Here is a 13,212-nt window from a genome sequence, read left to right as displayed (position 1 = left end):
CTACTTACTGTCACTCTTGTGCTACCAGCAAATCAGCAAGCATCTATTAATGTGCTTACCTCTGCTAAATGGATGCCAAAGGCTACTCCTTCCTTTAAAGAGCATCCAATCTATGTGAGTAATAAAAAGTCATTGTCCTAAGTGTTGTTTTTACATTCAATGTTGTCAATCTCCAAGACATAAAATTGTCAGCTTAAACTATCTGCACTTATAACAGTTACTGTTTTTTCCATTAGGAAAATATTTCAGGAGAAATTTATTTGGGTGACTCCTAAGAACCTATGTTTGCTTCAAAGGTGTGTTTCATTGACAAACATTTCTAACATGGAAACAATCTGGTTATGGCCAGATAGTCAAATTGATCTTAATTTCGGAGTGTTTTGATGAATAAAATCCCTGTATTTGAACAATGTGAGGCCACTTACATAGCTTACATGATTATTGACATAGTGGCAGCTTTATATAGTCTGACATGTGAAAATATCTGTAAAATCAGTTGCTCAGTTGGGACATATACATGTTATTGAAATACAAACTGCAAAAGCACACACACTCCAAAATATTCTTATATTTAGAATACCGTATGCACGTTCCCAGTTTTTGGTTTTTTTTTTAAGATTTTATTTATTTATTTGAGAGAGAGAGCATAAGCGGGGCAAGGGCAGAGGGAGAAGCAGAATCCTCAATAAGCAGGGAGCCTGAAGCGGGGCACGATCCTAGGACCCCAGGATCACAACCTGAAGGCAGACACTTAACTGACTGAGCCACCCAGGTGCCCCCCACATTCCCAGTTTTATTTCATTCATAGAACTTTACTTTCCTCAACAGATAATCCCCTCTGATTTCCCTCCCATTTTCTCTGGCACATCCCACAATCAAAGCCTTCATTTGAATAGTTAGAATTAATCATAAGGGAATTAAAGAAATAGGCAAATCATGTGTGCCCTACACAGCCTGCCAATGTCATTCTCCCTACTCTATACCCTCTTCTGTTTCTATTCCTAATATAGATATAGCCTTATCTCCCTCTCACTCAAAAGGTGGCCAGAGCACTGAGGAAAACATAGCTAAAAGCAGTATTACCAATCTCTGGTTTGAAAGAACTATTCTCTCAAGAACTATTTGCCATTTAACAGGGATGAAAACTTGGTGCAAAAAAATCCTTTTTCTCTACCAGTGTTAAGATGACAATGCACTCCATGGTTAAATACATTTGTGAAACAATGGATTAGAGAAAATTGAAGATACATTTTTTTTTTTTAAAGATTTTATTTATTTGACAGAGAGAGACACTGCAAGAGAGGGAACACAAGCAGGGGGAGTGGGAGAGGGAGAAGCAGGCTCCCCGAGGAGCAGGGAGCCGGATGCGGGGCTCCATCCCAGGACTCTGGGATCATGACCTGAGCCTAAGGCAGATGCCCAACGACTGAGCCACCCAGGTGCCCCGAAGATACATTGTTAATTGCAGAATTTCTCAGGCCACTGGAATGTCCCAGTATGCACATTCAGAACTTATTTTACAGAACACTTTTTCCAAGGAACATACATGCTACACAATACAGTTTGAGCAGTACAGTACTAAAGAAAGCAAGCCCTGGGAGTATGAGCTCTGGTTTTTCAGGTATTGGCCATCAGATAAAAGAAGTTATGAGTCACTCTTCATAACGTCCCATGTGCCCACCCATTTACTCACCTAGCAACAGACATGATAACTATCAGTCACAGGGCACCCACTATGCTGCAAGTCTTACCAAATGCTTTTTCCCCTTTTCATCATGAGGTACAAAGAGATCTTGTAACGGAATTAACTAAAGAATGAGGAGCCTAGATTTTTATACGCACCAGATGAGAAAATTATTCTAAGGAGTCATAAAGTAATAAAATATTTGAAAATAATAAAATATGAACATTCTTTTTAAATGAATCTTCTACATTTTCCTAAGGAGAAGCAGAAATGAAATGTGTGTTAATTGCTAACTTCTCAGCAGACTGGTGTTCACAAAAGAAATAGAAAAGCTCTCCCTTTCTTTCCATAATTACTAGTGCTTTCTAATTAGTCATAGATTACTCAGAACTAGAAATTTGCTTAGGAGGACTTTTCTGTTATTCTTCTGACCCTCAAAGATCTAGGTGAGACATTGTATAGATTTAAACTCGTTTGGGAATAAATTGCTTAGACATAATTCAGGCAATTCTGAAAGTATCACTAAAGCTTTACCTATACAATTATATCAACTATTATTTTTACCTATATGAGGATATTAGAAATGCCTTCATCACAAAAGTTAAGAGACTCTGAATCAACTCCACTATGATCCAGTTTCTGTGTGTGTGTTGTTTTTTTCTTTGGGGGGAGTGGCAGAGGGGATGCAAGATAATATATGGATAATATACAAATCTTAAAGAATAAAGAAATGAAAAAAATAATGTTTTTATTTTTAAATATCATATAAAAACAGAATTCTCAAAATGGGAGAAAAGTGTTCTTTACCCATTAACTATTTTCCCTGAAGATAACACACAATTTCACATATAAAATCATATAATTTGTTTCCATAGCAGATCATAGGTTTCAACAAGTTCAATCTATAGGGAACACCCAGAGAAACACATTTGAGATATTACTGTGTTTAATACAGCAATCAGAAAAATTAAACAGAACTGAAAAAACATTTATATAAAGCTCTCCATCTTGAGATTCATAAGTATGCGACAACAGAAGTGCTGAGAAGGAGCCATGTAAACACATTCCTTCTAATAAAAGTGAAATTTGAATACTATCTCATGCTGAAAGTAATAACATTTGCCATTTGCTAAGCACCTGCTATGAATGCTCCAGGCACTTTACAAACAGAATTACATTTAATTATATCAAAAATAGGTGTGTTACCTATTTCAGATATAAAGAAATTGGATTTTAGATGAGTAATTTGCTCAGTCACAGAATAAGTGATAGTTCCCATATTTGAGTTGATATAGATAGATATAGATATTGGTATAGATAGTCAACAAATGTGGACACATTTCGTTGTCTTTAAAATAATATTTATCAATGTTAAATTGGAAAAATGTATAGGAAAACAGGTGAGAGATTAGTTTGACTGCTCTGTAATACAAATAAAAATCTTGATATATTTTAAACTGCAATTCTATATGCATATCCAAAGATCTACCTTAAATTTCTTTTAAAAAGGCATTGCATGCTTTTTTTTTCATTGTAACATCTTATACAGTTTAATACTAAGTAATAAAACATTAGATATTTTCCTTCCTATAATTTCAATGTAAAGGTCACAATTAATGATTCAAAGAACAAATTTTGTAAGAAAATTCATTTACATGGGAGGACATTTTAAATACAGAAAGCAATACCTTGTTATATTTGTTCACAGAACCACAACAGGAAAGTTCAACTTTCATGTGGTTATAACATGAATGAGTGGAAAGTTTCCAACTTTATCATTTGATTTAAATAAACCAAGTTACTATATATTTCTTTTGAAACCTAGACCTTTCATACACAGAATTTTCTACTCAAATTAATCCAATAGAAGATTTAAGAGCATTTAAAGTTGACTCTCCCCAAATAAGTATATAAATATAATACCATTCCAATGGAATGAAAGGCATCTATTTTTGCTGGTGCAGATCTAGCAAAATAGGAGATGGCTCATGAGCCAGAAATTCTTGGGATCCTGGCACGAGTCTGTTCCAGGTGCCAACAGCTGGTTCAGTGCCTTCAGATTCCCCAGCTTCCTGATGGTGATAAAATAGCAGATCCCCCTGACCAGTCATGAAAACTGGTTTCCATACCCTTGTTAGGAAAATGATTCCTGATGGCCCAGACTAGAGATTGCTCCCAAACCCTTTACATCAATTACGTAAAAACCTAATTTCCTATATCAAACTTCTTTCTGTTTAAAATGGCTAGATTGCTTTCATTAAATGCCTCTAAATCAGGTGTTATACAACATTCCATTTGTTCCATGGAAGAAGTAGATAAAATAATCTCTAAATGGAAGTGGAAGAATGGAAGAATATCTAATAATAAACAAGAAAATTATGGAAAAGAAGATCTCTTGGGAGTACTTTCCTTAGCAGATATTGGCTTGGACATAAACACATTAGCGGAACAGAATAGAGAATCAGAATTCAGATTCTAAGATATATAAGACTTCGTCGTATGGCAAAGGTGGTACAGCCGACACCTGGCCAATGTGGGGGTGAGAGGCACCAGCCTCCCATGCAGTCGAAAATACTGCGTCTAACTTGTGACTCCCCCAAAACTTAACTACCAATAGCCTACTATTGACCGGAGGCCTTATCAATAACATAAAGAGTTGATTAACACAGTTTGTATGCTATATGTATTATATACTATATTCTTACAATAAAATAAGCTAGAGAAAAGAAAATGTCAAGAAAATCATACGGAAGGGAAAATACATTTACAGTACTATACTGTATCAAAAAAAAACAAAAAAAACCAAAAAAAAACCAAAAAAAACCACCCATACATAAGTGGATCCACACAGTTCAAATCCATGTTAAGGGTCAACTGTATTTCAATTTACTGGGAAAAGTATGGTTCATTTAATAAATACTGATTTCTTAACTGCTGTCCTTATTTTGAAAAACTTAATCCCCCAGGGGGACTGAGATAATAGCTAGTAAACTATGCTACTTTTATACCTCCACTTCCTCTTTTACCAAGATAAATGTCACAGGCATTCTCTCACTCTGTACGCCCCAATTTAAATACATTTTAAAAATTTGCCAAAAACAATATGTAATCAATTTTTAAGTGAAAACACACTACTAAAAACATTTAAAAACACTACTGTTATAATTTTATAATTAATACAGTTTTACAACTACGTAATTCAAAATTCTAAACTTAACAGTGCTTAACTCTTAGAATATTAATCTTTGAATAAATTGTTTCCTCATCAACTCTAGGGACTTCAAGTTTAGAGACAAAAATAACTGGATGGATTTTCTTCAAATTTCAGTAATAAAGCAAGATAATTCCAAATATTCTTATCAGGAGGACTACTAGACTTATATTATAAGTCACTCTATTCTCAGTGCATGAAAGATATAATTTACAGATTGTTTAACTTTGGATGGAAGATGCATTGCAGACATCATTTTAACAATAACTTTCTAAAAGAGAAGGAGATTTACAGAAACAGAAGAGGCAGTATTTGAGAAATAAAGGCAGAATAGTCCAAAATCTTCTTTTCCTCCAAAAAAAGAGAAACTCGTTCAAACTAGGTCACCTAAAAAGAAGGTAATTGTAAGGATACTACAGGCATTTTATGGCGACCAGATCAGAAAAACAAGTGCAGCTGGGTCTCACATGGGCTGTAAATGAAAAGTCAGAAACTAAGACTACTCCCTTTCAGTCCTCCTCAAGTCCCTCAACTCATCTTTCCAATCATCCATTGTGGACAAGGGTCAACTGGCTGTCATCCTCTATTGTGTGTCATCAAACATTACCCTTCCACTGACAACAGTCTCATTCTCTTTTTTTGAAAGGAAAGGCTTTGTTGAGTCCAACAAATCTGCAAGAGCCAGACAACACTCATCGTTGGCCAGTAGGCAAAAGCAGCAAGCTGTCTCTGAATCTAGTGCCCGTTCTTGACCCAAGTGACTGTTTCCAAGAATCTGAATGATACATGGTTTGGGTACAGATGGACAGGACATGATAAAGAATGGGTCTCTGGTCTATAGAGAGGTGCCTGGAGTAGTGAAAGTTCTAAAGTTTTATTGAAAGTGATGAGAGAATTAAGGAAATTATCTCATTAACTGAAATGAAGGTGGAATTTTGCTTCAATTTTATCTCACTGACTTTCTTATTAGTGACCCAGTAGTTCACTAATCATACTAAAATGCAGTTGTCTCCTGAGATTTTATATCAGCCTATTAAATCGAAATAAAATGTGATCAACCAATGAGGAAAATGTGTAAATCTTAGGGATTCTTCACACAGTCTCAAGAAATACTGTACAGTTTGTCATTCTAGTGACATGATTTTATAGAATCATACCACTTTGATATGGTATGTTTCTTCCCCACTCTCTATCCCCTCCCTAAAAAGATATGATGACTTAGAAGTTACAGCTTTAATAGTTTAGAAAAGCTCTTGTAGGAAAAGAAATAACACAATGAATTACTACATACTTTCATATAATTGTACTGAACAATATAACTTCTTATTCAAAGTAGGTGCTAATCTTCTGATGCTCTCACTTATCAAGGTAATGTGATATCCATATCATATGAATTGAAAGTAGTTAACACAATAAATGCAGTCTTAAAAGAAGGCCAGGATTTTAAGTGGTCTTGGCACTATGTTATTTTTTTTAAAGTTAGGCATGATCCTTCTTATGGCTAAGTTAGAACAAAAAATGAATGGAATATTGATCCTTACCAAAGGGTGAGACTTAGTCTTCAGCATGGATCATAACCAAAAAATGAGGCACACAGTAAATGAAATTCCAAGTCAGAAACTGTTTTTATACTTTTTAGAATCTCTTTATAAAGTGGAACACATTAAAAATGAAAGCATGGGAATTACGAATACAGAAAAGCAGTATAAGAGCTTAAAAGAAAGGAAAATACGACACATCGTGTGATAAAACATAACTTATTTTAATTAACTGGATACACAAGAAATCTTATAAAAGACCACAAGGGATTGAAAAATTACTTCTCATGATTACAAAGGGAAGTGATCTTTTTGGATTATTTCAATGTGGAGCACTTGAAAACAACAAAGAAATTTCTGTTCAGTGGTAAATGTCTAAAAAAATCATTCTTTTTCTCTGAGTGAAAAATAAATACAAGAGGGGTATAATTCCACATAATATCTGATATTTTTACCACCTGGACTATTTCAATGTCTGCAGTGAAACTTAGATACTATTCTTTATATTTAGAACAGCAAAGAATTACAAGGCCATATAACAACTTATTTTTAAATAATAACTTCTGCAATGTTTGCCCTTCCTATTCTTATTTCATAGCTGTATCTGAAATTACTGTAAGATATTCTATAATATATAAAATAATAAAATAGCAATGTAACTCAGGCAATCAGGTGACAGTTATTTAAATTCTTAAAACCTGCAACTTATATTTGGCAGGAATAATATTCTTTATATTGGATTTTTTTTTTAACCAAGCAGTAAATATTTTGGTAAAGTAGCTTCTCCATCTTCTTATAATTCAATGAAGTATCCCATAATTTTCAGCGTGATCCTTACTTTTCCACATATATTTACATAAGTATTTTTTAACTGGGTCACAACTGGTACTCTGTGATATGGGAAAATAAAACATGTTCTCATTTTTGTCCTATTAAATTCCAATTTTATTCTTTCCTGTAAATGCCCTAGTCTAATGCCCTTTTAATCAATTTATCCTTAGTTCTCATTGTGGGTTCTTTTTTTTCTCCTCTCAGAACTATTAACCATAATATTTCTCCAAGGATATAGCAGTATCTTTCTACAGGAAGCCATATTCCCTCATTTGTTTCATGTGGGAGCTTGATGGCTTCATTCAAGTTTTCCCCCAATTCAACAGAGTTTGTTTTCTCAATAAAAACTATCTTTTATATGTAAGTATGGCACCATTGACCAACGACCTAAGAATTAAAATAATGGCTAACACGTATTAAGCAATTACTATTTGCTATGGCACCCTGAAAATCACTTCACATGCATTTTCTCTTTTAATCCTCAAAACCACTCTCTCAAATAAGTATTGTTGTTCTCTCCACTTTTGCTTTTTAAATGGATAAACTGAGATAATGACAGATTTAGTTATTTATCCAAGCTCAAACAGCAAGTAAGTAATAAAGCTAGACTGATGTGAGGCAGTCTGAGTCCAGAGGCCATCATAAGTAGGGCATGATCACCTACAATCTTTCAGACTGGTGTTGTGAAAAAATTCCCTCTGATATTCCAAGTATGCACCACATACACTGCCGTTTAAGTCTAAAACTCTGAGCAATTAGATATTGTAGAATTATTCCACGTTAAAATGAAAGTGCCCTAAGAGAGCTACCTCTCTTTAAAATCTCAGCTTAAGTAACCTTATCGGAACATCTCCAGCGGGTCTAAAGGAGGCAAGTTTTACCAGTCATCAGAATAGAACCAGGGTATTTCCTTGGAATGAGAAATCAAGGTTATTTGCTATGTTGGAAGAGTGCTCTCAGAATAAAAAGCTTCAAATCTTCAAGAACTTCAAGACAAAGAGAGAACTATGATGTCCCTCACGAGTTATATATAAGCATCTAACATGTGGTGGGACAGGGTAGGTGCCTTCTCTTTTTAAACTAATAATGTATTTAACTCTCTTCATCGAAGGCATCAAATAATGTTTATAAAAAATACAAAAACTGGGGCGCCTGGGTGGCTCAGTCGTTAAGCGTCTGCCTTCGGCTCAGGTCAGGATCCCAGGGTCCTGGGATCGAGCCCCACATCGGGCTCCCTGCTCAGCGGGAAGCCTGCTTCTCCCTCTCCACTCCCCCTGCTTGTGTTCCCTCTCTCGCTGTGTCTCTCTCTGTCAAATAAATAAATAAAATCTTTAAAAAAAAAAAAAACAAACTATGGGGTGGGGAATAATCTGCGCTTTAATAAATAAACAATCCTTATTGAAGGTAGCAGTTAAAATTAAATTTGTTTTTAAAATCACTAGTTTTGGGATAAAGCAAAGGAAAAATTTCTCATTTGGACATCGGAGGACAGTATCTAGTTAAATATAAACCAGAAAAATACATTCTAAATGGAATTTTCATCTATTGTGCAACATTTTTACATTGTTTTAATACAGGCTATCATATCTTTCCTGCTTCCATTAAAAGACAAGTTGGATACTCATTGATCTTTCTGGTGGCACCATACATAGGTATCATTATAATATACCATACACCTACTGCTAGATATATAAAATCTTCATAGGCATGAAACTGTTTACCGTTTCATACTCATATTACTACACAACTTCTGTAGGGGAATAAAAGATAGTTGGTGAAGTGATGAATAGATGATCTTCAAATAATGATTAGTTATGGGACCATGGGAAAATCACTACTTGGGTCTCAGCTTTCACTTCTCTAAAATGAAGTCGGATTAACTTTACCACAATGTGTCATGTTAAGCTAAAATCTACTACCATGCTGTGGAAACGCTTGTCCAAAGCAGACAGAGAGGTCACACAAAAAAGTTCTCCATATGTTAAAAGAATTAATCAGAACTAGTTCTCATAGAAGACTACTCATACCCAGGACTAGGCATGGGTTAGTATCAAAAGATAGTTCCTTATAAGAAAAATATTTCAGGGGTGCCTGGGTGGTTGGTTAAGCATCTGCCTTTGACTCGGGTCACCATCCCAGGATCCTGAGATGGAGCCCTCCATCCGGCTCCCTGCTCAGTATCTGCTTCTCCCTCTCACTCACCCTCTGTGCTCTCTCTCTCAAATACATAAAATCTTTAAAAAAAGAAAAAAAGAAAAAAAAATTCATTACCTTGGCCAAAAAGGAGGTAAATGAAACAAGTGATAAATACCATATTGGGAAGGACAAAAGTAAATGGGGGAAAAACACACAGAAGGAAGAGGAATAATCAGAATGAGCTAACTAATGAGTTGGATCACCTATCTAATGAGTTGGATCACCTCACTCTAGCATTATTCACAATAGCAAGTACCTCAAAGTATTCTTGACTATCAAGTGGAATAAAAGTCACTTTCTGGCTAAACTGTTCAATCAAGAAGTTTGAACGAACTGTAGCCCATTCTGTTGAAATAAATTGTTAGGCTGAAATCACAAATGTTAACATATTAAGATATCAAGGGCTCTAATTCCTTTCTTGTCTTTTAAATCGTCACTAACATACTTCCCATTTTAAGAAAGGCAGTCTTTTAAAATCTATATATTAAAAATAAACACTAGCCAAGAGAAGCAACATTACCTCAAAAAATGCTGGTAAGCTATGAGAAATTCTATTCAGCAAATTAGTATTTTCACTCAGATTTTCTTGTTGCATTTCTCACCGTGAACAACTCCAGCAATCTTAATACCCAAATTTCAAAATTTCAAAACTGAACACTTTATAGTCATTATAAAGTTCACAAACGCATCTGCAGCACTCAAAAAGAACGAGTGCAACTGCCTTAATGTCCGTTCGATCTATAAATCCATTTACGTATTCAACGACATCGACGGTTTCTGCTTTTAACAAGTTAGCAAAACCTGCGGAGTGAGGAGGCTCTACACAGAGTAACCCGTCAGATCAGCGGATCACAGCCCATCCCAGCAATCTGCCCGGTTGGATTACCTGCCGGGCGGATAAACCGGACAAGCGGTTTGCCAATAACACGTGAACAGAATTTTTAGAATTACGCACGACCTTAAAACACGCGCTTAACTTTAAAACCCGTCCCGAGGTGATTGGAGAACCCGGAGGCCCCTACCCAGGTGCTCTGGAAAGTTCCAAGCACTCCGAGTCGGCGGTCCACGCGGGTCCGAGCACAGAACGCTCCCACCTCGCCCCTCAAAGACGCCCGCCACGGAGCGGCAGACCGCGGCGGGAAGAAGGGGCAGCCCTGGTGCCCCGGTCCCCGAGGCGCGCTGGCGTCAGCGGCCGCGGCGCAGTCACCGCCGAGGGGAAGGGCGCTCGGTCTCCGCCGAGCCGCCGAGCCCCGGAGCCCGGCCGGCCTCCCCCTCCGGCTGCCCGCACGCGCGAACACCCACCTGGGGGCGCTGGGCCGCCGGAGGCCCGCTCCCAGCTCCCGCCCGTGCGCTCCGACGCCGCCGGCAGCATCGCAGCGGCCGAAGCCGGGCAGCCTGCGCACAGATGCCCGCCGAGCCTCGGACTCCGCTGCCGGAGCTGCTCCGCGAGCTCGCCTCTCGCCACCGCCCCTCTTCGGAGCACCTCCGGCGGTTGTGGCCAGCGGGTCCGGAAGCGCAGCCCCGGGGCTCAGGCCACAGGGCCACCGCCCGGCCTCGCGGGGAGCCTGAGGAAGTGAAACTGCCCTGGGGCTTGCGCTCGCCTGCTTTCTAGGCTGCTCAGGTTCTCCCAACACTTTCTGGTCCCGTTCCCTCCTCACCTTTTCACTCGGAATACCTAAGAGCAACGTTGCCTGTTTCTCCAGCTCTTGACCCATGCTAGATCTTCCACCATGCCCCCACTTCCTGGAAGAAATAGGGATACCAGAAGGAGACACTTGCTGGGAAAGGGGAGAAATAGATAAATAGATCTGGTAATTTAAAGATAGAAAGATGCAGATGTAGACATACAGTTGAATGTTTTTAATATTTCATTTTGCCCACACTTTGTAGCCTATAAAGTGATTTAAAATCCCGTAGAAAATTTATTTCCCTCTCCTGCTCCAAGACAGAACTGGTTCCAGGAAAAAATTAGATATGGATTGAAATAGGTTCTCCAAATAAGAGTTTACTTTGCTTGCTTTGAAGACAGAAATACTAAGACTTTTCCCAGAGCCTTAATATAAATGTCCGTTCTCTCAAGATCTCTAAATCAGTAATATACATTTTGAAATTGAAAATACTTTTGAAGATCAAATTGAAGATTTGGTAATAATTCATGGCTTAAATGTCCCTCTCCCTCTTTTTAGAAAATAAATCTAAAAGGGAGAGCTGTGTAGCAACTATTTATCTCATGCAAGGTCTTTTTTAGTATCCAAAGTATCCAAAATGTTAGCTTTTCTCAAATAACTCAATTTGTTTTTATAGTTTATACCATAATGAAGAAACCCTGGAGGAATATATGAAATGACGACAATTTTGAAACTATCACAGATGTATTTTTGTGCTTTCCAATATTTCCTTTAATGTCATTATTAACTTGAAGTTGATTTTCTGTATTTGAATTAATATAGCAAGAGATTTTATCTAATTCATGAAATAATATATTGAGAACTTTGTTGTCATCTATAAATACCTGTTTACTAAGAGATCTCAGTACAATAAGGTAAAGACAGAGGGTTTGGTTTGCAGGGAACATATAAACCCTTGGAAAATGTTTTTAGAAATTCAATTCTTAGGAATATGTGAGTCTTTTTAAAACAACCCACTGGGGAGACAATGTCCTAACTGATACATTTGCATATATATTCATATATGTATATGTGTGTGTGTCATATATATATATGCATATGTCTGTGTGTGTGTCTCTCTCTCTCTCTATATATATATATAGTCTTAGACTATATATTCTTCACAAATACTTCAACCATGATTTTGAGGAGGAAGGAAGAGACATAAACATTCCACCTTATGCTTCCCAATTAAGTGTCCAAATCTTCAAAGGCATCTCAGTTTGTTCCATGGAAACACACAATGCTCATCCCCTCTATGCGCACAAAGATTTGTTAATAAGGATAGTCTCCAGAGAGCAAATTGTATCTGTCACATGTATGGAGTCACTTTCCTGTAGGAAGAGCCTTGGACTGGAAATCAGAAGGCTATGGTTGCCATCTTGCCTCTCCACCTTGCTATCTGGGCAACCAGGGCAATTCTGAATATTGCTGAGCCTTGTGCAATCACTAAATGAGGAACTTGAAGTAATTATATTCAACTCTCTGCTAGCTATACAATTTTATGACACTGTCTTCTCTAATACACATAGAATAAGATGTAAAATACACAGGAAAATTAAGCATATTTTCAGATCATCACTTGGACAATTTACATCAATATAATTCTGGTAAATGGAAAAATGAAAGCAAAAATGTGTTTAAAATTTGGGGCTGATTTTTTTTTTTTTAAGATTTTATATATTTATTTGACACAGAGAGAGAGACAGTGAGAGAGGAGGGAACACAAGCAGGGTGAGTGGGAGAGGGAGAAGCAGACTTCACGCTGAGCAGGGAGCCCGATGTGGGGCTCGAGCCCAGGACCCCGGGATCATGACCTGAGCCGAAGGCAGACGCTTAACGACTGAGCCACCCAGGCGCCCCTTGGGGCTGCTTTTTAAAAACTATTTTATAAGGCTTTGTGCTAGAAAATACTGAAAAATCCTCCACTAAAGTTCAAAAATTATTCCAGCTTTGTTTTTGTTTTAGGTATCTTGTTCAAAGTTATGAAGTAATGTTGAGTCCCTTTACCTGTTTATTCTTGTGTTTCATTACCGTTGCTGTTAGCAGCTACCCTATTGTGTTTTGTATTCTGTGTGCCAAACA

At 37.2% G+C, this 13,212-nt stretch overlaps 1 protein-coding gene across 7 annotated transcripts in view; it reads right to left on the bottom strand.

Annotated features, from left to right (window-relative positions):
* Positions 1-11,236, bottom strand: part of BANK1 (B cell scaffold protein with ankyrin repeats 1) — a 325,956-nt gene extending 314,720 nt beyond the window's left edge. For 5 of the 7 annotated variants that reach the window (XM_045880678.3, XM_064584864.1, XM_064584867.1 and 2 more), the window contains exon 1: positions 10,763-11,104. In XM_045880678.3, coding sequence (XP_045736634.1) covers positions 10,763-10,832 — 70 coding nt within the window. In that variant the 5' untranslated portion in view covers positions 10,833-11,104. The other 2 variants (XM_064584865.1, XM_064584869.1) reach the window with 2 other exon arrangements.
* Between the last annotated feature and the right edge of the window lie 1,976 nt (positions 11,237-13,212).

The sequence above is a fragment of the Mirounga angustirostris genome, unplaced genomic scaffold, assembly GCF_029215605.1.
Source record: "Mirounga angustirostris isolate CCGP_5_RB_7025 unplaced genomic scaffold, mMirAng1.0.hap1 SCAF_2, whole genome shotgun sequence".
In the NCBI taxonomy this organism is placed as follows: Eukaryota; Metazoa; Chordata; class Mammalia; order Carnivora; family Phocidae; genus Mirounga; species Mirounga angustirostris.
The sequence above is the reverse complement of the archived record's forward strand: the minus strand, read 5'-3'. Positions and strand labels throughout refer to the sequence as shown.